Source organism: Cyprinus carpio, chromosome B8 (genome assembly GCF_018340385.1).
Source record: "Cyprinus carpio isolate SPL01 chromosome B8, ASM1834038v1, whole genome shotgun sequence".
NCBI lineage: Eukaryota > Metazoa > Chordata > Actinopteri > Cypriniformes > Cyprinidae > Cyprinus > Cyprinus carpio.
Window position 1 is genome coordinate 15,382,529 of NC_056604.1, and position 25,543 is coordinate 15,408,071.

Consider the following 25,543-nt stretch of genomic DNA (forward strand, 5'->3'; position numbering starts at 1 on the left):
TTTTTAAACTTTCTTTAAGAACTTTTAAATACTGTAAGGTTGCCTTGATATTTTTTCCTTTTCTAGTTAAGATTACAGTTATTTGAATTTCAGTTCATTTTAATTAGACATCATGTTTAAATTAGAATTCTGCATATTTTCTGCTCCCTCAGTTCAGATTCTGCGAAAGATGAATTGAAATGACAATATTCAATCAATGATTTAATCTGGGTCTTTATACATTTTATACATTTAAATGTAAACATTAAATTTACACCAAATAATACAGTTAGGTGTTCTGCTCTAATGAAGCATTTGTTAGCAATTAAAGTATTTAGCAGTAGTGACATATATGGCATATGAACTTGTCATCGGTCATAATTTAAATATGATCTCTGTTAGAGCCAGCACCACCACAACAGAAAAATTACACTTCTGAAATCAGCATACCAAGCTCTTGATGATTTATCAAATGTTAAAGAAATCCTGCACTTGTCACAAAACAGCAAATTCAACAAAGAGCTAAAATATCATAGTTGCTTTGACCATTCCCAGCAAATAGAAAATAATAAAATAAGATGAAAAATAGACACAGTACCTTTTGTCACAATATAGCAAAATTGTCTTACAGAACAGGTATAACTGAGGAAGCAGATACCTGAAAACAGTACATATGTTAACAATATAACATGAACTCAATATACGCCTATTCATGAAGATTAGAGCTGTCATAAATGTATGTGCCCTGGAACAGCCCACTACATTTGATTTTTCAGCACACACATAGGCTATATGTGGACAATATTTTACACAACATTATGTAATACTGAACATTGTGTAAATGAGTCATTTTCAGAGACTGATTCCAATGCAAAATCAGACGTTTAGCTCTTTTTGTTTGATATAAATGTGTATGTATAAATTATTCTTGTATTAAGTAAGTTGTGCGGTTGTCGGTGTATAGGTGGTACACACATACATTAGGAGACTTTGACCTTAAAGATAACAACTTTTGTTTCACTAAGCAAGGGTCGTAAAAGGGAACATTAAACAAGGGACAGCGATATTGTGTTTTTCTCAAAAATCTTAATATTATAGAAGAAAAATGACTTGGTGAAAAATGCTGATGTCATTGACCTTTTTGTAAATGGGTCAAATTTTTCATGTTGCCAGTATATTATTGTGTTGTCATAAATTCATTTTTTTTTTTAGAAGCAATTAGAAATCATGATCATATCTATAGCACCCATGTTCCAGGATTGTACTATAGTGAAATGTAAATTATTAACAGAAAAAAGAAAAATCAACACTTCACTTCTAACATGCTTACACTATATGGTGTAAAAAAAAAAACGTTTATCATTGACTGGTAAGATTAACCATTTTATGCAATGGGCGCTGGTCTTTAATAACACTATCAAAACATTACCCCCCCCCCCCCCACACACACAAAAAATAAATAAATAAAATAAGATAAATAAATAAATAAATAAAATTAAAATAAATGAAAAAATTTTAATATATGCATTGAAAATATTGCTTATTTTTAGGTATTTTACTTACATTAAACTTTTTGAACATGTATCGAATATATTGTCAGAAGACTAAGAAATATTGCAGTATAATGTTGTTTAACTAAATCGCCCAGTCTGGGTCAGTGGATGGTTTACAGTACAGAATGATTTATGCAACTCTATTACTTGCAGTATCATTACTTTAGTTCATAAATCCAGTTACTGCCAGCCAGCCTCATTGGCCTTTCATGATGTAAAGTGTGGGTGAGAGTGTGAGTGGAGGAAATAAATGGAGATTCTTCTCTCTCTGACAAGCAGAGGGGTCTTACAGCATTTCTGGATTTAAATGAACACAGAACTCTCTGAACTGTCAAGCTATCACCACCTTCCATTCATCTTATGTCCATAACGTCGGTTTACTTGGTCTCCATGGAGAGCTGCCCTCAGCATGCCATTTCTCAGCCTTAGAAAAAACACTATCTACATTGCAATTTTTGGCTTTTGCGTAGTTGAGGTAACCATGGATACTGCAGGCATTCCTCATCAAGAGGTAGGAGATTGGTGTTTGATTTTGCGTTGTCTGGATTACATTCATTTGAATGTTTTGACCCTTAAAGATCATTTTCTTTATAGATTTTTAGCACCAGGATTTCTCTTCACCATCTGCAGCTCAGTTGATATTACTTGAGTAAGAGCAAGATGCCAAAAACATAGCCAAACTCTGGGTGAACAAGAAAAGGACTTTGACCATCACTGACTTTTCGGCAAAAGAATGAGGGATAGGAAAAACAATCCCGCCCTCTGTCCATTTGCCAAGTCACCCTGGCAAGATATTTCACCAAGCATCACCATAGACAGAGGTCGCGTTCATTAAGGGCTGCAGATTCTAACTTTCAGGCTTCAGTAAGCCTTTATGCTTTCAGCAAAGACTCACTGGTGAACCAAATTTCCTGAAAACCACAAATATGAGAGTGATGGATCTAGCTAGCTATATAGTTATATAGATAGACATAAAAGAGTTCTTACATATGATTAATTTCTGTGAATCATTTCAAATTGTCAATTGCAATGAAATCATTTAAAACTCTCATTTGATTTTTTTTTTCAAATGCGCATTATTATTCTTTAACTTGGGTTAAACTAATTCATTTCACTTGGTTGGAACAGCAGCTATGCTAATTATGTCTGTTTATATTATGTATTTGTTACTCTGTTTTGCCACAGGATTTACACCCCGTGGTAACTAGGATTTACACAAGCTTCAGTCTGGATCCAGAACACCTGAAAAGAGATGATGCCAACCCCTCAAATTTTGCTACAAGTTTGATTGCATCATATAATAATTGCTGTTAATAGTGTTCATCATTTGTAATGCATCATTTGTAATGCAATGTTTGCAATGTTTGATTACGTCTTTAATTTATTTTTCCATATGCACATAAACTGACAGTCACTACTAAATTTTGTAGAAACTTAGTTTTCTATAAAGTTGCTTTGCAAAGATTTGTATTGAAAAAAACGCTATACACATATAGTTGCATTGAACTTGAACTGAATTTTTGTGCATTATATACCACTCAAAAATCCCACAGGCATTTTACTGCTTTTTAATTTTTTTTATTTTGTACAGTTCTCTGAGGACCATTTATATTATCAAGATTTTTACACCAAAAACATCCTCATTTTAACTCACGGTTGGAGTTAAAAATCATCATTTGTGTTCTACTGAAGAAACAAAGTCACCTACATCTTGGATGCCCTGGGGGTAAGCAGATAAACATCAAATTTTCATTTTTGGGTGAACTATCCCTTTAAATATGATTCTTCATTTTGTTCATTTAATGGTTAACTAAATGAGAATGTTTCTTCTTTGTGAAAAAAACATGCCTTGATCATTTTAAATGAAATTTTACGGTATTTTACTTGCTGTGCAAAGGTTGCCCAGAAGAAAGGAGTGTAAAAAACATGCTAATGAAATGCTGCACAACAAAGTCCCCAGTGAGTCCCTTCATTTTAGCGCAGTACCTAACCTTTACTTGAACACATTCTGCTTTCTGTTGTCCCACTCTAATGCACTTTCCCTGTTCCTTCTCTTCCATAATGGCGTTGCAGATGCAGAAGGAAAAAGCATCAAATTTAAATAAAACATGTCATTTACAGCATGCTGTTCTCATTCAGCAAGGATAGTCAATTAGGTTATTATGTACAGATTTATAACATCATATGTTGTATAATAAAATCTCATATTAGACGTCATGCAGAAAATCATCAGCTGAGAAAAGGAGGAAACTTGTCAGCACTATTCTTTTTTTACTACTTTCATGCACCTCGCTTTTACACAAGGTAGTCATTAGCAAATGCCCTTGTGATGTCTGCACCCAGCAAGAGCTCCCCTTAAAAAAACAGCTTGTCTTTTAGCAAAGTTGCAGCTAGGCATATATTGCATTATAATATTTTATAGAGCACAAAAAGCAAAGAATCAAAAGCAGATACATTTTTTAAAGTGTATAATGTGCCCATTAAAATAATGAAGGTGAAATTTTGTTATGTCACTTGAAAATGTTACCGGAACAGGTTATTGACCTCAACAGGTGGGAATGTGGTTAAATAGCATTCTTCATAATCAGAGATAAACAGATCAACAGGCTTGAACATGATGACTCAGCATGAGAAGGATGAAAAATCAATATATGCAAAACCCCTCAAGGCATCACTGGCTGCTCTTCACTAGCAGTACGTTATAATTCCAGATCATCTGGATCTTTCTGTGATTTTGCATGTACAGCTGTTAGGTGATTAAGTGACTGCTTATGAAAGTGGTAAATGGCAGTAATTACTGTTCTTGTCAGAAGGATGGAGCTGCAGTCTGATTATTAGATCAAACTGTATGTGGACCATGTATTCTTTGTTAATAAATCATGTTACGGTTGCTCAAACATGGGAGTAAATATGAATGCACACTACTTGACTTACATGCATATTTATTGTTATATAAAACAGCATAGCAATCAACTACATTTTTTTAATCAGTCAGTTTGAGTCAATGACAGGAACAAAATAAAAGATTTACTGTTTACATCTTTAGGGTTATTTCCAAAAATGTAAAGGAAAATAAAAAAAAGATATATATATATATATTAAAAAATATAATTAAATGTTTAAATTCATGAATATCATTAAGTTGCATTTTACGACATGAACTCGCCTTGCGTTGTCATAAGAAGATCAAATTATCTGATTTTTAAAGAAATGTATTGACTTGTGTTCAAATTTCCTGTATTATATTTTTTCAGAATCAGAATCAGAATCAGAAACAGAATGAGCTTTATTGCCAGGTATGTTTACACATACAAGGAATTTGTTTTAGTGACAGAAGCTCCACAGTGCAACAGAATGACAGTGACAAGACCGGATTCATTATGATATCATAAAAAATTTAAAATAAATAGCCAAATAAATTTTAAAGCAGAACTGTTAAACAAGCTCATCATTGAAGAGGTTGAAATCACTGAAGGCATGAATTGCATTTTTAAATTAAATGAATTCACATTATTGACCAAACTATTATATTGGTTTGCCTCATTTGCTGTGGTTAAATGAATCGTTCTATCATAAGATATCTTGTTTACTCAAAAAGATTATGTATCAGTCAGTTAGAAGCTGTTCAAGTGGCTGTTGACTTTGTTTCAAACACTCTAATGGTGTAAACCTGATCGATCCTCTGTAGTACAGGCCTCTTATCAACAAGAGCAGGATTTGCAGCCAGGACATTGATCTTCCTCTTCCTCCTAAGAGTCTCTGGAGCAGCGGAGACACCTGCTAGCATGCGGCTGATGGACGGCCTCTAATGCCTGCGTGCTCCTTGGAAGGAGTTGCATCATTCATGCCTTGAAAGATCAAAATCTGTAGCTGAGCTTCTCTTCATGGCTCTGTGGCAGGGCCCTGGGTCCTCACACCTTGTGCATTATGGGCACAGCTCCTGTCATGCTGCATCATTTCAAATCTATATTGAAGCAGACAGATGGTGGGCAGGCTAAACCAACAGGAAGCTGGGTTGCCATGCCAATAACAGCGATGAGTTCTCGCTATAACAGAGAAGGACAGAGGCATAGTAGCCTACAGTATGAACAGTGTATTATTACTGCATGTGAAATGTATGCTTTGGAGTTCAACAGTCACCGCCCACTTCCTCAACAAACTTGCTTCTGGAAATATTTTTCTTCTATTCGTTTTCTCCATAGGGATTTAAAAAATAGTCAGCAAGAGCCTTTAACCAAACCAGCAGCTCCCAAATGAATCATACAAACTTGTATTTAAAGCAAAACAAAGTATTTGAAAAAGGACTATGAAGTACTCAAGCCAGAATCATTTAATAAAAAATAAATTATACAATATAAACTAGTGATATGTATTAATATTTATAAGCATAAACAATATCCTACTTTTCATTACATGCATTTCATTCCTGAATGAATCAGTGTTTTTGAATCGGTTGAATGATTCAAAGAATCTAAAGGGCTGCATTTCACTTCACTTTTAGAAACACACTTGCAAACTTCCTTAGGCACTTCCCCTCAGGGGAATCCCAGCTGTCATTTTGAAGTGGGTTCCACTTAAGTGAACGAGGGAAGTTTATATGGATAGACTCTCGACTCCTCGATTTTGACCAAGGGAGTCTACTTCATATGCACACTTCGGGAAAGTCCATTTATGTCACCACAGATCATGTTTAATTGCGGTTACCCCCACCCCAAATAATTCCACCAGTTTCCACCAGTACACTGACGTACATCCAAGTGAACGAGATGGCGGGAAGTGGGAGGGAAGGGTATTAAAAAAACAAAAAAACAAGTGGAATACAGCCCTGATCGTCACTTATGTCCTGAATTAATCAATGTGTTTAAACAAGTAAGTTGAGTGTATCACTCAATGACTTGCTCATAAAGACAGTCACTTACCGTCACCTACTGGCGCATGTTGCATACAATGCACATACTGAATGCACAAACACTGACAAGCGGACAAGCTTATGGTTAGTGTCGTTCTACTACTGAAGCATGCCCATCTGATTTTGCAAAGCAGAAGTAAGCTGTTTTCGTTAAATGTGCTTTCTTTTAAAAGACTTCTTATTCATTAGCTGCTATAGATAAATAACTAGAAGAATAACAAGGTGCAGTAAATCTATTAATGGGATAGTTCACCCAAAAATGAAAATTATCATTAATTGTCATTAATTACTCACCCTCACGTCATTCCAAACCTGTAAGACCTTTGTTCATCTTTGGAACACAAATTAAGATATTTTTGATGAAATCCAAGAGCTTTCTGACCCTGCATAGACAGCAATGCAGCTACCAGTTTCAAAGCCCAGAAACGTAGTAAGGACATTGTTAAAATAGTCCATGTGACATCAGTGGTCCAACCATAATGTTATGAAGCTACGAGAATACTTTTTGTGCACAAAGAAAACAATAAATAACAACTTTACTGAATAATTTATTCTCTTCCATGTCTTCGATGCAAATTCACGACAGTACCACGAAACATGCATGTGCATTCCTCTGCTTGTAAACAAGACACAGCACATCTGGGTTCTACGTCAGAATGCTGGCTCCTGCATCAATCGTGAATGCACATCAAATTCTGACATGAAAAAAAAGAAATTGTTGAATACAGTTGATATTTTTGTTTTGTTTTTCGCACAAAAGGCGGGTGAACTATCCCTTTAACGTTACAAATCAATGTATTTATGATACAAATTAAAACAATATGATAACAAATACTTGTTTGTAAAATAAAGCAGTATAACAGACTGTTTTTGTATAGCTAAAATAACTGTAAGTGAATGACAACGGAAGCCTCGCACAATCAAGTTACAAATGGCTGCTTTGCTCTTTAACCTGGATTCTGCTTAGTATTGTGCTTAAGAACACCACTCACCAATAAGCCTGTAAAACACTAGCTTGTTGTTTAAATCAAGTTTACATCCTTATAAACTCTTCATAGTCACCTTCAGACTACTAAAAGCCTTTATATCCTCAGTGCCCTTTCCAAACATCTTTCCGGCTATAAGATATGATGAACATGGCAGCCCTTAGCTCAGCAGTCTTGTCTCTGCCAATTCATTTCTCCTGTGCTTTCCAAAATGTACCTCTTCCACAGACACTGTCATGTGATCTTACTGGTGACACAGTAATGAGGTTGAAATCAGTAGGACAGAACCATAAATTCAGCTCGGACAGAAAGAGAAGGCACAGAGAAAGAGCGGGGGAGAGAGAGAAGGGGGTGGGGGGCTCAGGTGTAGTTGTGGCCTCGATTAGCTACAGTACAGCTGAAGGGTCATAAGAGCTAAGAGAGTTATCATTAAGATGACTAAAGCACTGATATTATGAGTTATATATCTCACTCAGTGAGCCCTACTGGAGAAAAAATGAACATTCAAAACTGAAAAACACAAGGGCAAGCTTTTCTATACGCTGCAGGACACAGAAAACAAGCACTTATACTAGGTCATATCTGTGTAATATCTAAGTGCCTCAAGCAAAACTCAGAATATCTTTCAAAGATGTGATGCCACTAATCCTGTAGATTCTGGAAATGGGATTAGCTCATTGTATGACTTGTTAACATGGCTTTGTTTCCTGGCAGGACTTGTAAGCAGAACCTGTGTGATATTACTCCCAGACAAATCGATATTTACAGGCTGTAGGTTTGTTGTCATCTCAAATATAGTTTTTAATCGCACCATCCTTCAAAAAACCGCCTTTTTGGAAAAGTCTCAGTTACACTTTGGCACAAACACAAAACACACTAAAATAATGCAATTAACACTAACTTAATAACATAAAAAAACCCAACATTAAAACATTTCAATTCAGTTAAGGTTCACACAGGGAATTTTGGGAATGACCTGTCTTAAATTATATAAAAACAAAATTAAAAGTAAACGTATTACCTTGTTAAATCTATATACATTCCTTATAAATATTAAAATCTATTTTAATGTTTACCACTGAAAAACACGTTCTACAATATTTTATAGTACAAATATATACATCATCCTGAACAATATAATATTCTTTCTATATTGTATAAAGGTAGCATAAAATTAACCAATTGTCAGACTTTTATGCAACATTTTTTATACAATTTTTAATGTACACAGTGACAGTGTATTTAATATAATTTAATGCTACTACATTGTGCTCTCTGTTTCTCCTTTTATTATGTTTATTCAAAAAAATAGAATAAAGATGAGGCTGTCTTTTCATAGTATGAAAAAAGAAATAAAAAAAGAAAGAAGCCTTGAGACAAAGAACAGAGGCTGAGTCACACCTCAGCACACAAATGCAATAGAGACCATGGAGGAAAATAGATAATAAGACAAAAAACAATAACATGTCAGCTGTCAGCAGTGTTTTGCACTGTAATGGCAATGACAGTCTGGGAAAATAGTGCTTATCAAATACATTTTTCACTGCATTAGGAAGGAATGCAATTGCTCCAATAGAACAGTTCACCACATTACAAATCTGTCAGTCATTTTAAAGTTGCAGGATGTACACAACCAAAATATAAAGCAATTAAAGTTTCACTCTGCAGGAGTCGAACAGCTGGATTTACGGCTACAATAATGCTATTTAATTGACCAACAAGCCTGGTCTTGTATGGCTTGCTCCCATGGCTCACAGCAAATGTGCAGGTTACTCAGGATTCTAGTAAGCTGCTGTCCTCATTCAGTGGGCCATGGTTCAGTATATGTACAGAACATGCTTTTTTTATTTTTATTTAATTATTTATTTATTTTTTATAATTGATTAAACAGCACACAAAATCAGCCATTGATTAAACTAATGCGAACATCAATGCCATCTATGTCTCACTTGATCCCTTAAGCTGTACTGTGCTATTGTGCACTTTTGTTTTAAGACAATTGAATAAACAGGCAGGTCGACAGTCCAAGTAAAGTTCTATTCTTAGAAAGGAAGGAAATGCTGAGGTTAGTTTGCCCAACAAAATCATTATTATGGGATGGGTCATTCTCAAGAAAAAAAAAAAAGAAAAGAAAAGAAAAGAAAAGAAAAGAAAAAAAGAACAAAGTGAATTCCAACTTACAGTTTTTTGTTCACTTTTGTTCCTTAAAAATTGTTTAATATTTTACATTATTAAAACATATATATTTAATATTATTTATTAGCATTTTTAGCACCTTGTTCTTTTATTATCATAAATATTAGCTATTTTCACATCAACAGCATCTGAAAACACCTTGTTATATATATATTATTATATCATATATATTATATATATGAATATATATATAAACTTAGATAGATAGATAGATAGATAGATAGATTGATAGATAGATAGATATATACTGTATATATATACACACACACACACACACACACACACACACACACACACACACACACACACACACACACACAGTTGTGCTCATAAGTTTACATACCCCTTGCAGAATGTGCAAAATATTAATAATTCAAACCAAATAAGAGAGATCAAGAAAATATATATTCACATAAACATTGAACAGTGCAACACCAACAACACATATGATTAAAAAAATAAAAGTGAATAAATAACTTCAGTTTAGTGGGAAAATCAGGTGTAACTTTGACCTTGGAGGTTGCCTACTTTGCCACAACATTACTACAAAATAATAGTTTTATTTATTTATTTATTTATTTATTTAAATAGAGGGTCATAAAATAGAAACAAACATTATTTTCAAAATATTTACATTAAGAATAATTTTGTTTTTGATCATAAGGGAAATGAATGAATGAATATAATAAAAATCGTCTTCTTAAACTGAATAACTACTGGAGCCTACCAGCAAGACATGACACGTTCATAATTAAAATCACGTCTCAAAGCTGTGCCATCGCATATGTCTATTCAGCATGAGATTCGTGCTCATCACAAACACAGGCGCAAGCGCGCACCCAACGCCGCACGCATGCGCAGTCACTGCGCATCTCACGCAAGAAACGCAACGCGCGAGGGATGCGGTCACACCCCCTCGTCTCAGTACGCCCCCGAGACCCGTGGGCGAACAACAATACTTAAGGAGTTTGATGCAGCCCACCTTACAACATCTAATATGACATGGAGACCACATAATCTCTGTCAGTGATAGCATCCTGAGGATCTTAACTATGGACGAAGACGGTAAGAAAAATGCGCACACTCCTAAAAGCTTGAAATACACTGAGAAAACTAAACTTGTGTCTTAGTAAGGATTCGTAAGACTGTAATTGTCTTAAGACCGATACGGTCGCAGTAGCTTTGAGTTTAAAGTAGCCTACTGATGTATGTTGCGCCGAAAGACATCAGGTCATTTTACGAGAGATGCTCGGTAGTGCGGTGCTCGTGCCGCAGCAATAAATGAGAACAAAGTGTGCTTTTGTATTACATTCTGGTGCGATGGGCAGATGTTTCATTTTCGAGATGCACTTTCGCAGTAAATCCACGACATGTTCATCAGTGTTAGTCAGATTCATTAACGACCTAATCAGAGATCGAGAAGGATGTTGATACTACGCGTTACGCATTGTGGCGACCTTGTAAATCAGGTTGCTTTGCAAGTCAGTAGGTTGTGCATAGTTGACTTTGTGGTTTTGCTAGGTATCCAGGCGACAGAGCATGTGGTATGTGTGTTTGTCCGGAGAAGGTTTAGGGAGGAGTAAGTTTGCTACGCATGTATGGTGAAATGCAGCTATACATTTAACAGTAGGACTTACTTTTGGGAAGTTGACAAATCTTATGCTTTAGCATGTTGTATTTCGTCTAAAACTATATATACATATATTAAAACCATAAATGCTGAAACCCACATTAGAGTCACTTTATACACTGCAGCAATAGGGTTGCACCTGTTGTTCTAAATGTAATGGCTTGGAGAAGAGAGAGGAAAAATGCTTGTATTATATTACTGAACCACTTAGATAACTTTTCTGCAATCCATACGGGAAACTGAAGTTAAAAATGTTTTTTCCTTATGTTTTAGATAGTATAATTGCTGACTAGGGACATGCATGATTTCCTTAATATTGAAATGCTAAGGACAATCACCCCCTCAAGGGCTAAAGGGATTGTGCTGTTGCTCTTATTGATTTAACTTAATAAGAAGTGTAATTGTTAGCAATGTGTTTCCAGAGTGTTTTTTATATCCATTAGCTTTAGAAGATTAACAATATAAAACAATAAACAGTAAAACAAATACAATGATGGAGTGCCCCCAGGTGGTACACATCATGACTGAAAATTTACAATACTTAAAATATTAAAAACATACACTTAAATGGTCTGTATTTGGTGTTCTAGCTATAATTTCATCTCATGTGCTTCTGAATTAGCCAGTTGCAAAAATAATTGTAATGGGAGCAATCTAACTTTGGTGTCCAGTTTAAGAGGAAAATAAAGGGGCAGTTTAAAAGGACAATAAATGTGCTGAATGAAGACATTATGTTTACAGTTGAAAAGAGAACTGAAGAAAAACCTTTAGTTTCCACATAGTTTGTCTCATGAGTCATGACCTTATAAAATAAGAGGCTGACATGATTTATAGGTCGGTATAATAGCTCAGACTTTCAGTTCCTCTAAAAATCCTTTGAGCTTTCTTGTTGGAAAAGAAAATAAATTTCACCTCCAAATCTCCAAACTCTACAGAATCATCCAGCTGGGCTGCTTTCACTGAGATACTCAGATGCATCTTTCTCGTTATCCATTGTGTCCAAATATAGCCTCTTTGCCTCATATCCGGCCAAAAAAAACCTCACTCTGCAAGCTTGTTTGAGGAATGGGTTGTGTATTTAAGGAGATAGGCATCATGTGAGATTAACTACTGCTGCTAACACTTTCTGCTGTCTTGGAGTCAGAATGTATCTTGAAGATATTTTTGCATTACTTGCAATGTCTGTAACTGACCCGTCATATCCAGTGAACACTAATGAGTCACTTCAGATGTGATTCTGCATTATTTTACAGTTGCAGGAAAAACACTGGAGTTTTCCATCATCAATTCGTGAATCAGTTCATCAAAACTAAAGACGATGTGTTTGGAACAAGTAGTGGTTTGTTGTTGCTGCACTATTTGCGTCATTAGGTTCTGTTCTCCTTATGATTCTTGATTTGATGGTTGCTGTAAGAGAAGCCACACCGCAGAAAAATGACTCAAAACTTCTGACAGTGGCAGAATTTCGAAGAATCATTAAAGGTAAAAATCAATCGCAGTGGTCATTAATTGATTGTCGGTGAACATGTCAAACTAGCTACAGATTTGGGCCTAGGATCAAAGGAATCTTATCGGATTTGCAAATGGTTCCAAAATTGTACAGTGTGCACCTGGCATTGCACTCTGGTGAACTTACATACCTTCGCTTACAAATGTATAGTGCATACTTCGTACTTCCTATAAGTGGTTGTTTTCGAGATTGAATGCTGGTTAAGAAGTGAGAGGAAGCTAGTCTTGGCAGACTGTGACGGAAGTGTAAGACAGGTGGTGATGGACTGTGCTAGAGCAGTCAGGTCTCAGTCACAGGTACTGGCTCTGCTGCTAGCTGTGAAAACGCCTGCTGGTCGGCCACCTTGCATAAAGGAAGAAGGGAATTATTAACATCCACCTTGCCCAAGATGGACATGTTTTGCTTTGTAATGTTTTAATCTAAAAGAAAAATGACAGTGCACTCAAAACTCTCTCTCATGCACTATTTTCTGTCCTCATTATATTTCTATTTGTGGAACTTTCCTTTTAAATAATTGCGCCCTTCTAAATTATTGCTAAATGCTAGTTAGATGGGCAAAAAGCATTTGCTGACCCGAAGGAAAATATCTTTTTATTCTGGGTGATTCAGTGTAATCTAATACAGTACAGAGAGGTGGGTCAAACAGGGGTGATACAGTAATATTTTATTTCATTACATTTGATATGTTGACCTTTTTTGCATAAACACCAAGCTTATCAGCATCAGCTTTTATGTTACTTATCTTTTTGTGATCTACAGTGTTAAGAGCGAAGGAGACGGACTGTGAGAAGTGGTGGGCAGATATTAGCTCACCAAGAGGACACTTATACCCTTAGTCAGCTAGAAACAGAACCAGTGAAAATGGCAGCCCAAAGGAACCTGATTCGTAAGCATTTGCCAGGAGTGACAGTGTTTTATAAATAGCTTTTAAAATGTGCGATTCAGCTCTCTTTAACAATTGGTAAATGGAGCAGTCCTAATGGCATCTAAGATTTTGAGACACAAAGTAGTTATGGGTTATCAACCAAACACATGAGGCTGTTCACCCCTGGCTGCAGGGACACGGGAAGAAATGCTTCTAAATGTAGATGAAGTGCTTAGTGCACTTCAAAGTGCAATTTTTGTTTATGCCCCAAAAATTGTTCCCAGCAGACATGTAATACAATAGTCGTGGAAGTCATCTAGTCCCAGCTGCATCAGTCACAGAGCTGCAGCAGATCTGATCTGAGCTCCACTGGAGTTTTATCACCCTTTATGTCCAAGTGGTAATGTCTACCGGAGATCTTCTGAGATGAGGAGTTACCAATGTCTACAGATATTGTGACTCAGTCCATCCCTTAGGATGCACAAAAATACTCATGCCAGTTTATGTTAATATTTATTGTTGGATACAGTGCAGTGCAATTATTTGTGACCCCCCCCGAACACAAAACCAGTCATAAGGGTTTAGATTTATACATCATCTGAAAGCTGAATAAATAAGCTTTCCACTGATGTATGGTTTGTTAGGACAATGAGGACAAAAACCTGGAATCTGAGGGTGCAAAAAAATCTAAATATTGAGAAAATCACTTTTAAAGTCCCTAGCAATGTGTTTTACTAATCAAAAATTAAGTTTTGATATATTTACGGTAGGATATAGGAAAGGTAGGAAATATCTTTTATGGAACATGATCTTTGCTTAATATCCTAATGATTTTTGGCATAAAAGAAAAATCTATAATTTTGAGCCAGTTTGGGAACTCTAGGCAGAAAATATATCTATTTAAGGCAAAAACTCTGATTGGGGATTTAGATTTTCAAAATTTGGCAACCGTAAGCATGAAAGCTGGAAGAGTCTTGTTACCAATCCAAATGTCAAATGAAAATGAAACCTTTTCATGATAAATAACCAGTGGGCAAATATCACAGACAGTTTTGTTTAATTAAGCAAGAGAAGCTGAAATCATGAACACGATTGCAATACGATTAATCGTGCTACCCCTGGCATTTACAACATGTTTTTTACTGTGCTTTTACTTTGCCCTGCAATGTATGAAATATTTGGTTTAATATTGTCAGTGCAAAAAACATTCACAATGCAATAATATGTTCAAACATTAAGAATCTAATTCTATTCTAAATGAATCCAGAAAAAAGAGTGAAGGTGTGAGTGTGTGTGTGTTTAGACTGCTCGACGGTCCTCTCTCAGCAGGATGAACAGATGGTTTTCAGGGTTGGCTGAAAGGAGGTAGCCAGTAACTGGGTCTCCGTAGCTCCTACTGTCTTTTAAAAAATCCCTGAAAAGCCAAACATTTTATATAACCTCAAAATTAGCTCCTGACCCTTGGCAAATGTTGCACAGCTGTTCTACTGTATCTCGGGATAAATAAACAACTGATTACAATAACATTTATATTATGTAAATACAATTTAATTTGTATAGCCATGATACAAAGCTTTGAGCCTAATACAGTCCACAGATAGACATGTGCGGACATTTTGCTGTCTGCTAGATAAATAACAAGTTATATAATTTGGCCACTGGTAAACATTCAGTGAAAAAACAAATTGTGTAATTGAATAGTGTCACACACAGAAACAGGGTTTAGACAAAAACAGTCAGAATGATTCTTTGTTCTGAAATGCAAATATTTAATAGGACAATGGAAGCTAGGCTCAAGAGAGCAAAGTACTGAGGAACAGTGAAAATCAGAGCAAGCATAAATATAGAATGTGCACAGATGCATTACTTGCATGGTTCTTATGTGTTTTTAAGCAATCTAAGGCACAGCTAAATCCTGAATTCCAGGATCAGAACAGATTTTCTTTATTCTTAATGAGTAATGTGCAATAAATCTATTGTCTATGGTAAAACTAGCATCTGACATATACTAGTTTATGTGCTCTCCTTTTTTAACCTTATTTCCAGTCTATTCATTTTATTTCCCCATAGACCAGAGTGGCACTATTATTAATGGGCAGGAGTAAGGCTGTTGCAGTAGGATGCGGTAAAACTGAATATGTGTTTTTTTTTTTTTGTTGCTAAAAAAGAGTCTATGTTGATAGAAATAAATGATTACATTTGAAAGACATTTTTTTTTAAATACTTGAATTTTTATTCCATAATTCATATTATATTTCAAAATCACATTTAAAAAAGATTATTATGTGCAAAAACAGAGAGATCCCAAATATATAAAATGGCATTATATCATGTGTTTGAGAACTTAATAACATTAGTAAAATTCTAATTGATATGTAAATCTGTAATCTTTTTTTAAATATTTTTTATTTCCAGAGCTCAAACAGAGAGAAAGAGGGGAAATTTTAATTTATGTTCTATTCTTCACTGAGAAAGGAGTTTTCTTACACTAATTTATTCTTCTGAGATGCTGCAAGGCCTTCATCTTCATAATTAATTCAGATTTTTCCTTTCAATGTTGTTTTATTTGTTTAGCATTCTGCAATTTTTCTGCACAGGCTGATGTTTATGCGTGATATGACATTTAACAAAAGGACAACATCCACATTGATTCTGATTATGAGAATATTCTAATATTTTTTCACTGAACTTTAGAAATGATCATATCACACAAAATAAGTACTACTGTAGCTATATAAATATACATTTTTAGACATATAAGGTACATGCAGGTTTATATAAATGATGAACTGATAGAATACTTAGATAATCTATATACATATATCCTTCAAACTTTGCCATGTTCTTCATCTACTGTACTTTCTCTAACATGTCTTAGTGCCATGGCATTAGTCCTTTTCACTTTGGAAGATATGTAAATGATGCCTATATTTTACATGTGCATTTGTACTTAACAGTAAATAATAGGGGCCCAATTAATGCCTTGTAAAGCAAGATCATTTGTGAAGCATCTTGCAAACCCATTGATTGAAGTTGTAAACTCCATTTCATCTTTGCTTTAATATATTATGATCTTTTCTAAGCATTAGTTGGTTGTTTTCAGACTTGAAATGGGATCCTTTACCCATAATATTCACCTATTTAAATACTTTTATTAAAGAAAATGTGTAACTAATAATGCCTTTTTTAATTCTCTCTAGGAGACACCAACTGAGGATACCAAATAACAGGGGTCCATTTAAGATGACACGAACTGATCCCCCTGACATATTAACATCAACTTTGTATCAAGACATAAAAAGTGTCCCTAACTGTGGGCTCTCAAAGTATTCTGGATCTTCTAAGCAATGTGATTCCCAAATGGTTGGCCCACTGGATCAAAACTTTGAAACCATTAACAAAAGACATTGCCGTAGCTTTGACTTCATTGAGTCACTGGATGACCCAAAGGACTTTTCCTTGTCCATGGAGTATCCTTACAGGTCTGAGCAGCAAACAGTAAGTAAGGATGCTGTTTGGAATGGCATTGGACGGCAGGGACACTTACGTTTTTCCTCACCAGATCTGTTCAACTCAAGACTCTCCCATCAACAAATCAGCACAGACAAGAGCAACGAGGCAGCAAGGACTAGTGTTCATGTCAAGCCTCGCTCAAAAAGTGCGCCAAGGGTTCGAGCCACCCTGACTCCTGTACCCATCACAGTCTCTCCAACTGCAACCACGAGGCGTCGATCTCCAGTGGACCCCCAGAAGAGATCTGAAAGTCTGCCAAATCGAGAAGCCTCCCAGTCAACCAGGGCTTTAGTTAATGAGGTACATCCAATCAAGTTACAACCCCACACACCCCTCTATGTTTCCGATTGTTTTGAGGAGAGCAGACAGCAGAAACAAGCTAACACTCCCCACGTCAGGTGCCGTGTTGATATAAAGCCAGACGCCTCAGTTCTCCAGCACACTGCACGGAAGATGCCTACTAACAGAAGTAATGTTCCCTGGCAGCTTTCCTCGACATCAGGGATCAGGAACGTCTCATTTCCAAGTCAGATATCCACCTCTAGAACGCCTACTCCCAGTGAGTGTTACAATATGGACTACAGGCAAGCATATCAATATCCCAACAGCTTGTCCGGTAGTCACATTCAATCTGGAGAGATCCCTTTTGGAAGGACTTCTCCTAGAGACCCAAGGGAGTACAGAACCTTGTCTAATCCCAACATCCCAACCAAGTTCTTCTACACGGATGATCCCTGCAGGTATCCAGGTCACCCACCCAGTAGGACATATTATCAGGATGACCAGTACAGTATTAACAGCAGCAACAGCCAAAATCCATCCATTAGTAGTCAGTATGTACTCGACCCAAGGACTCGCTGGGTTCATACCTTGCCTGTGCGTTCATACTATGCAGATTCCCACCGTGAACCCTTGGATCCATTCTACGGTAGACCGTATTCAGTGAGTGAGCCAGGGCCATACTTCTTATCCACCCCTCAGAGTGAAACATACTTTCAGGAGGATCCAAGAGCATATGCATTTCCCTCTGAGCCCTCAAAGATGTTTTATACACGGCCTTGCCAGTACCCAGCAGACTTACACTTTCCTATGAGAGCATATCATACGGAGGGACGGCGGCGGCCACGCATGTCCCAGGTATTTTCAGATGACTGGAACCGGTCAAGCATTGCTACATATTCCAGTCAGTACGCATCCTCACAGGCCACTCCTCAGCGAGTGCCATCGATAAGCCCGTGGTATCCCAATGATTTTACCGAGCCAAGTCGTTTAGGAGCAGATGTCCGGAACTACTCAAAATCCTGGGACAATATTATTATGCCTCATATGGACAGAGAACATGGGGTTTCACGAGGCAGGAGTTACGAGAACCTTCTCAATCACGGAAGGCCAGGAGTTCCTTCGAATAACAATCAACAACCGGTTATTGTGAACCTTTCTAGTTCACCAAGACGGTACGCTGCCTTGTCCCTCTCTGAAAACTGTCTAGAAAAGTGTGCTGGTGACAGACAAAACAATGCGAAGGGACAATGGTTTGTAACCCCGGAGATTACAATTACTGACAATGACATTCGTGCAGCAAATAGCAACAAGAGAGATGGGGGAACTAGCAGCTGGAATGCACAAAATACAGGGCGATGTCAAACTGCAAACTTGCAAAACTTACAGAGACCAGCAAACCCACCAGAATCCACAGAGAGAAAGAACACTAATTACTCCCTGCAGCAAAGCCTCGAACAGCTTGATGAGCTGCTAGCTGACCTAGTCATTGATTACAAGCCTCAAAATAGCAGGAGACCAAGTAAGGATCTGATAGACCAGCTCAAACAATTGATTCAAGATGACGAGACCGAAGAAGGGAAGCGGGACGTAGATCAAGAGGATTCAGGACTCTTGAATACACAAACAGACTCTTCAAAGACAAGCCCAGACACATTTAAAGACCCAGACAGTGGTTGTGAAGGTTTTCAGAGGAGTGTTGAGGATGTCTCTTTGAACCATATTGCAGATGAGGATGACACTATGGTGTGCTCCAACAGGAAATGCTTACGCAAAGACACTACATTCAATGCTTGCTTGTACTTCAAGTCTTGCCACAGCTGTTACACCTACTACTGCTCCAGAAACTGCAGACGAGAAGACTGGGACACGCATAAAGAGACCTGTCTTTATGGCCGCATTAGTAGTGTTTGCAGGCACATACTAAAACATTGTCGAGAGAACTCTGATGTTCATAAAGCTTTTTCACGTATTGCTAGGGTAGGGTATCTGTCCCGTGGGAGAGGAGTTCTGTTCTTGGGTTTTCCAAACCCTGGGTGTGCAGATAACTTCATTCAAGTTGGTCTTGACAGCCTTACCATCTCTCCAACATATCTGTCCCTTCGAGAGTTGGACAGTTTCAAGGACAACCTTGGTCAATACTGCAAAGAGTTGCAGAATGCAGGCAAGGAATATGACCCCACTGAATGTTTCCTACTGAATGTATCCATTGCTATTGGAGATCTAGTGCCTAAAATTCCTTCACCCAAATTACAAATGCCAACAGTTCGCAAGTATGCCAAGGTCTCATTGGCCTCCTCAAGCCCAGATAAGAAAATCTTTAAAAAGGAATGTGAAATGGAGACTCTGATTCTCACCCCACCCCCTGGGACCTCTGACATTGACAAGGAGGGCCAAGAGGGCAGGAAAGCAAGAGAGATTTGCTTCATTAATATTCAAAGAGAGCTTCGTACCCGGGGCGTATTCCTTCGCCATGAGTTTCCACAAATATACAACCAGCTTTGTGAGTTTGTTGAGAGCAACAAAAGGTTCACCCCCACCACTATCTATCCCATTGACAAGAGAACCGGAAAGCAGTTCATGTGTATGATCATGGCAGCGTCTGAACCAAGGATGCTTGATTGGGTTGGTGCACCACACCTTCTAGATGACATTATATAATCCCTATGCATCCAGTATTATCAAGCTTTTCCTATACAAAATAAAACTTAAATGACTAATGTTTTTAGATATGTATTTTAATAGTGAGACTATATTTATTGTTTTTCCGTCTGGCACTAAAACCTAGAATTAATACCAGTTGCTTATGGAGTAAAAAGCTATGTATAGTACTTATTAGAAGATATGAGCACATACAGTATGCTTGGTCTTAAAATCCTTTTTTATATTTGGGACAAAATCTTTCTGCAGTATGGATTTAAATACGGTAAAATGTGTTAAATGGAGCTGAGAGTAATGCACTTCTATAGGCATAGCGCAAAATAATTAAAGTATTTAATAAACACGGGGAGTGGAGGATGTGTAAAACTTTGTGAATGACAGATGTTCCAATTCTGTGGAAGTTGCTGAACTTTCTGTGAGTTATGTGTGGGCCTGCTTATAACTATATTTCTTGTGCTAGTGTTTTGCAGTGAGGATATAACAATTAGGAACCTTTGGAGAAGCTCTGGAGTAATTCTCATTTTCCCTTGCAATACAATATTGTCTAAAAGTCATTGTCTTTAGCCCCTTGAGAGGATAAAAATTCACTTGCATGGAAAATGCATGCTGGCAAGGAAAATGCTAATTCACTTTAAATTTTGCAATGGTTTGTCAGTTCTTTACAATAAATTATAGTCACAGATGATGATTAGTATGGCAGACAAAAGCATATGTCAGGTACATTTTTATAGACAAAGTCAAATAAACTGCTTGGAAGATTTCACTGTATTGTACATGGCAACTGCTTTCTGTATTGTATTCATGGAGTACTATATCTATTCACATGGTTAAATCGGCTGAAAATGTAACTTTTAACTTTCCATGACAAGTAAACATTTGTCTTTTGAGTTATGCACATTTTCATGACATACAAATAAGATTACTTACTAATTTATTCATCTGACATGAAAGATTATTTTCTGTATTATTTGAGTGTTTTTATTTTTTCATGGTATTGTAAAGTTCTTATGATCTCATGGTATTTTAATTGAAACATTTATTGAAATATTGTGTTAAAATGATAAACATGTATATAGATTATGCGATTCTTATTTTAATCATTTAAAATGGCTGACAAAACTTAGATGGCTATATTTGAAATGTAATATTTCAATATAAAAATATAAAATGTGAAAAATATTTAAGCAATGGTGTATAACACCATTGTATGCAAGATTGTGTTAGATATAGCACTTTAATAAATTGCTGAGGGAAAACGTATTTATAAACAGACCATTTTAGATAATGTAATCAACAGCATGCACACAACAAACCTTACAGCGATTAAAAGATAGTCAGTGTTACTGTGTTTATTTCTGTTGTCACTTTTTAGGCCTTTATTTATTTATTTACACTGTTCATTACCTGTTTTGTTCTGTTGACAAGTGTTGCTTTATTTCTGTACTATGGTCAATAAATGAAACTCCCAAAAGTTCTTAATGACTCATGCATTTGACTGATAATTCTACATAATAATAATAGCAACAGAAAAGTAAAAGCTCTGTCACTGCATCTTACAAGAGATGAAAACTTTATTTTTAAATATAGAGAGTTTGAACTGTTCTTTTTTCATTGATGAACTTTAAAAAAAAAATAAAAAATTATGGCTGACTGCAGCCTTTACCAAGTATAAAGCGTATGTCAAGGTAAGCTATAAGTATGCTAAAGATAAATAAAGTTTTGTTTGTTTTTTTTTCCACTTTGTTGACTGTCATTGATAGAATAAGTACATATAGGCTAAATGACAAGGTGAATGATCATGACTATGAATCCTGGCTCCTCGGATCCTACATTTTTAAAAAACAAAATTATGTGTGTCCCCTGGACCTGCAGAATCTTCCAGCCTATGACATCACTAACAACTCTCTTCATATAGGCTATATAAAGGCATATAATGTTGCCTTTTAAATATCTTTAAGTGAAACAAGTGTGTCTTAACGATTTATCTACAGTGCAACACCAAACATACAAACCTATTAAGATCTAACAGCCGGACAAGTGGCGTGGAATAAATGTCTCTAATAATAAGCTGCAATACAGCTGTGTGAAAATAATAGCCTAACAAATATTACTGCAGCGACATCTGCTGGTTAGTATAACTAAGCACACAAGAGCGTTCATACGGAGCCCTGCACATGACATGCAAGAAAAAATAAATAAATTGTGCGCACGATTTACTAATTCGTTCCATCGATGTACTAAAACATGCACACGATTACTATTGCGTTCCCTCGATTTGCTAAATCGTGCGCACGATTTAGCCTACTATTTTTTTTCCAGCATGCCATGTGCGGGGCTCCTTACGTTCAAGATGATCAGGCGTCAGTTTTAGTTATTGACGCATGAATCACGTGATCGCTGAAAAACAACGTTTGCACAACCAGTCTACGTTTTTATACAATTACTACTGATCATTATAAATATGTGCATATAATTATTGATTGCCAGAAATGTAGGCCTACATTTAAACTGGCAAATGCAGTTGAATTCATACTGATGACCTCCTCCTTAGAGCAATTAAAAGCGATATATTGCACCTAAAGCCTATTTATATTTAGCTACATTTTTTATTATATTCTCATGAAAGCAGGCAAAAACGTTCATCTTACCCTATGGGATATTCTGAAGCTGAACCCTTTCTAGACTTTGTAAGGCCTATCCCAAATATGCATTAAACGTTTTACATTGTCTCATAGGCCTACATAGGCCTACTATGCAAGGCATCAAATATTCACTCCTATGCATTTTGCATTGTTAGGACAGGTTTGCTGAGGGATTTTTATTTGTATTGTTTTCTCAGTTCTCTCCATAGTTTTGGATTGTCCAATTGTCCATTTGTCTCTTTTACATAGAACTTGATGCCTTAATCAATGTCTTAAACTATTGACATGATCCAATAAAAGTCCTAGAAAGGCAAGTAGCAATGCAATTACATTTTGGTAATAAAATGGTTTTAAAAAATGGATAAATATTTTTAATAAATAAAAACATGCATATCAGCATATTTTATTATGCAATATGTCTTGTGTTGGAGATGAAAAAAAATTCCTGGAGGCAGAAAGGTGGAGGCTCAGAACTGAGATGCTTGTTGCCGGGAAACAGGAAGCTGAGCGAACATCCAGGCACTTCAGACTGTGGGCAGGGTGATAAATGGGGGCTCTGCTGGGAAAGCATGTGGATTGCGAACTGATATGCCAGCCTTCTGGAAGAACTTCACATAAACGGGAAGGCTTCATCTTCATCTGTACTGTAACTGCCTTGCTTCCAGTGAAATTATTCGGCATAGCTGAAACTCTTAATGTCCTTGATAACCTGCTCATATGAAAACCACTTTCATGCATAATTTAAATGCATATACATGTAAAACATGTCCTAGTTTTTTGCAGAGTTGCGCATGACAGGTTTTCCACTAGATGGCACCACATTCCCATGCTTCATGCAGTGAATAGACAATGCATTCACCTTACAAGATAATACTGTATTTTAAGTTTATGATAGAGATGCTGAGAGAAACAGCATCACATGTTTATAATAAGAGACTATAATAAGAATGAGAATAAAAGAAAAAACACTTTCAAATATTTGCTTCTTTTGTTATCAATCCATATGCTGCTTCTCTGTAACCCCAGCAGAGGGTGGTAGACAGACACTCTCGGTATGAGTCAGAATGAGTCATAAATGATTCATCTGCTGTAAGGGGGAGATGAGCTGCTGTTGTCTTTGTAAGCACCACATGCCCAAACACATCCCAGCCCACATGATCGCCAGGTGCTGTAGGCTAAGCATGGCTAAAGCACAAGTCATCCCACAACTTTGGTGACAAAAGAGTCATATCAGTGCTACAGTGCTAATTCATGATGTTCTGGTTTGTACACTGCTGTATAAAATCCTTTACATCCAATGCAACATTTTATCTTTTGTTAGTCTTTAAGTGAGGGAAAAATATAATGCAAATTATGCAGACGCAGTGCAAAACCTCATACCGAAAAAAAATCATGCAAGCAGAAACATTTCTCTTACCCCATTGGATATTCTAAAGCACAACCCTTTCTAGACTTTGTTGCAGGCCTATAATGTATAATAATAATAAAAAAGTCTCTCTCTCTCTCTCTCTCTCTCTCTCTCTCTCCCTCTCTATTCTTTTTATTTGAAGGAAGAAAATAATTTAAATGGATTTAAGGTAATAATTTGAGGGAATAAAGAAACCAAAATAGTGAAAAAATTAGAATTTATTGTAAAGTAATGCATTACCATTTGCAAATCTATTTTCAATTCAAGACAGCAAAATCTGACAATAACTTAACGGACACATGTTTTTGACTTTTTCTCATGGAAGCGCAATACATTTTTTTTATTTTAATTTATTTTAAAGGAACACTTTGTGAATCTCAAATTGTCATTTCACAAGGCCAATATCATTTCCAGCAATTCACATGCTTCCTCTTAACGTCTAAGTCGATAACTTCCCTTCTCTATGTACCACAGACAACTTACATAAATTGTTGAAAATGCTGGGCAGCGCTGCTATAAAGAAGCTCCTCAGGGACAGCTTGTGGGAAGGCTGGGCTGATGTGGGCCAGTAATGCACTAATACACCAGTAGAATAGTTTAAATATGCTTCTAAATATATATACAAATATATTTCCTTTGTGAGAGTCCCATGCTATGACATTTAATACTGTAAGTACAAAAGGCCTTCAGTGGGGGTTTGTGGGAGGTTTGAAACTCCTGTCACTGGGACTGTACACTTTCAAAAGGTACCAATACGCACACTTTAGGTATAAATATGTAAATTTAAGGTACTAAAATCCATCCTTTAGGGGTACAAAGGTGTATCTTTAAAAGGGCAACATCCCAGTGACAGCATTTGTAACTTTTTTTATATTGGACTTTTATCTGACAAATGATTTGTGTGCGTGAGGCAGTATATAGTTTTATTTGGTCTTACTGCATTAAGTAAAATTACTCAATAATGTACAGCAATAATTATTTTAATGGCTTTTCAATGCAAGCATCATAAATTCTGCAAACATGACATTAAAATGGTTCTTTACACATTAGAGGCTTCAAATGCAACACTAATTTTTATGGGAGGCCCTGTTCCATCACTATATCCACCTAGAAAAGCCCCCTGCTTTATATAGATTTAGTTCTGCATGAGTAAATCAATAGATGTCAACTTGATCCCTGCTTGGTCAACAGGTTATAGACATTTGAATCCCCTTAGATGGGTACTTTCCCCACCCTCTATCCTGTGTAGGAGCAAGGATGACTCAGAGTCAACAACCACGCCGTCCTTTGTTTACTGAATTCTGTTTAGGAGAAAACAGCAGTCTCTACAGATATCTTATGCATTGACTTTATCACCACAACCATGGCAATGCATATAAACAAATTGTGATGCATATGACAACTGCATGTTG

The 25,543-nt window shown here is 36.4% G+C and overlaps 1 protein-coding gene across 1 annotated transcript; it reads left to right on the forward strand.

Moving 5' to 3' along the window:
- The first annotated feature begins 10,481 nt into the window (after positions 1–10,481).
- Positions 10,482–21,555, forward strand: LOC109095253 (apical junction component 1 homolog). Its single transcript, XM_042729940.1, has 2 exons — positions 10,482–10,688; positions 16,829–21,555. Exon 2 carries the CDS (start codon positions 16,872–16,874, stop codon positions 20,079–20,081), a length of 3,210 nt encoding a protein of 1,069 aa, XP_042585874.1. The 5' UTR covers positions 10,482–10,688; positions 16,829–16,871; the 3' UTR covers positions 20,082–21,555.
- The last annotated feature ends 3,988 nt before the right edge of the window (positions 21,556–25,543 follow it).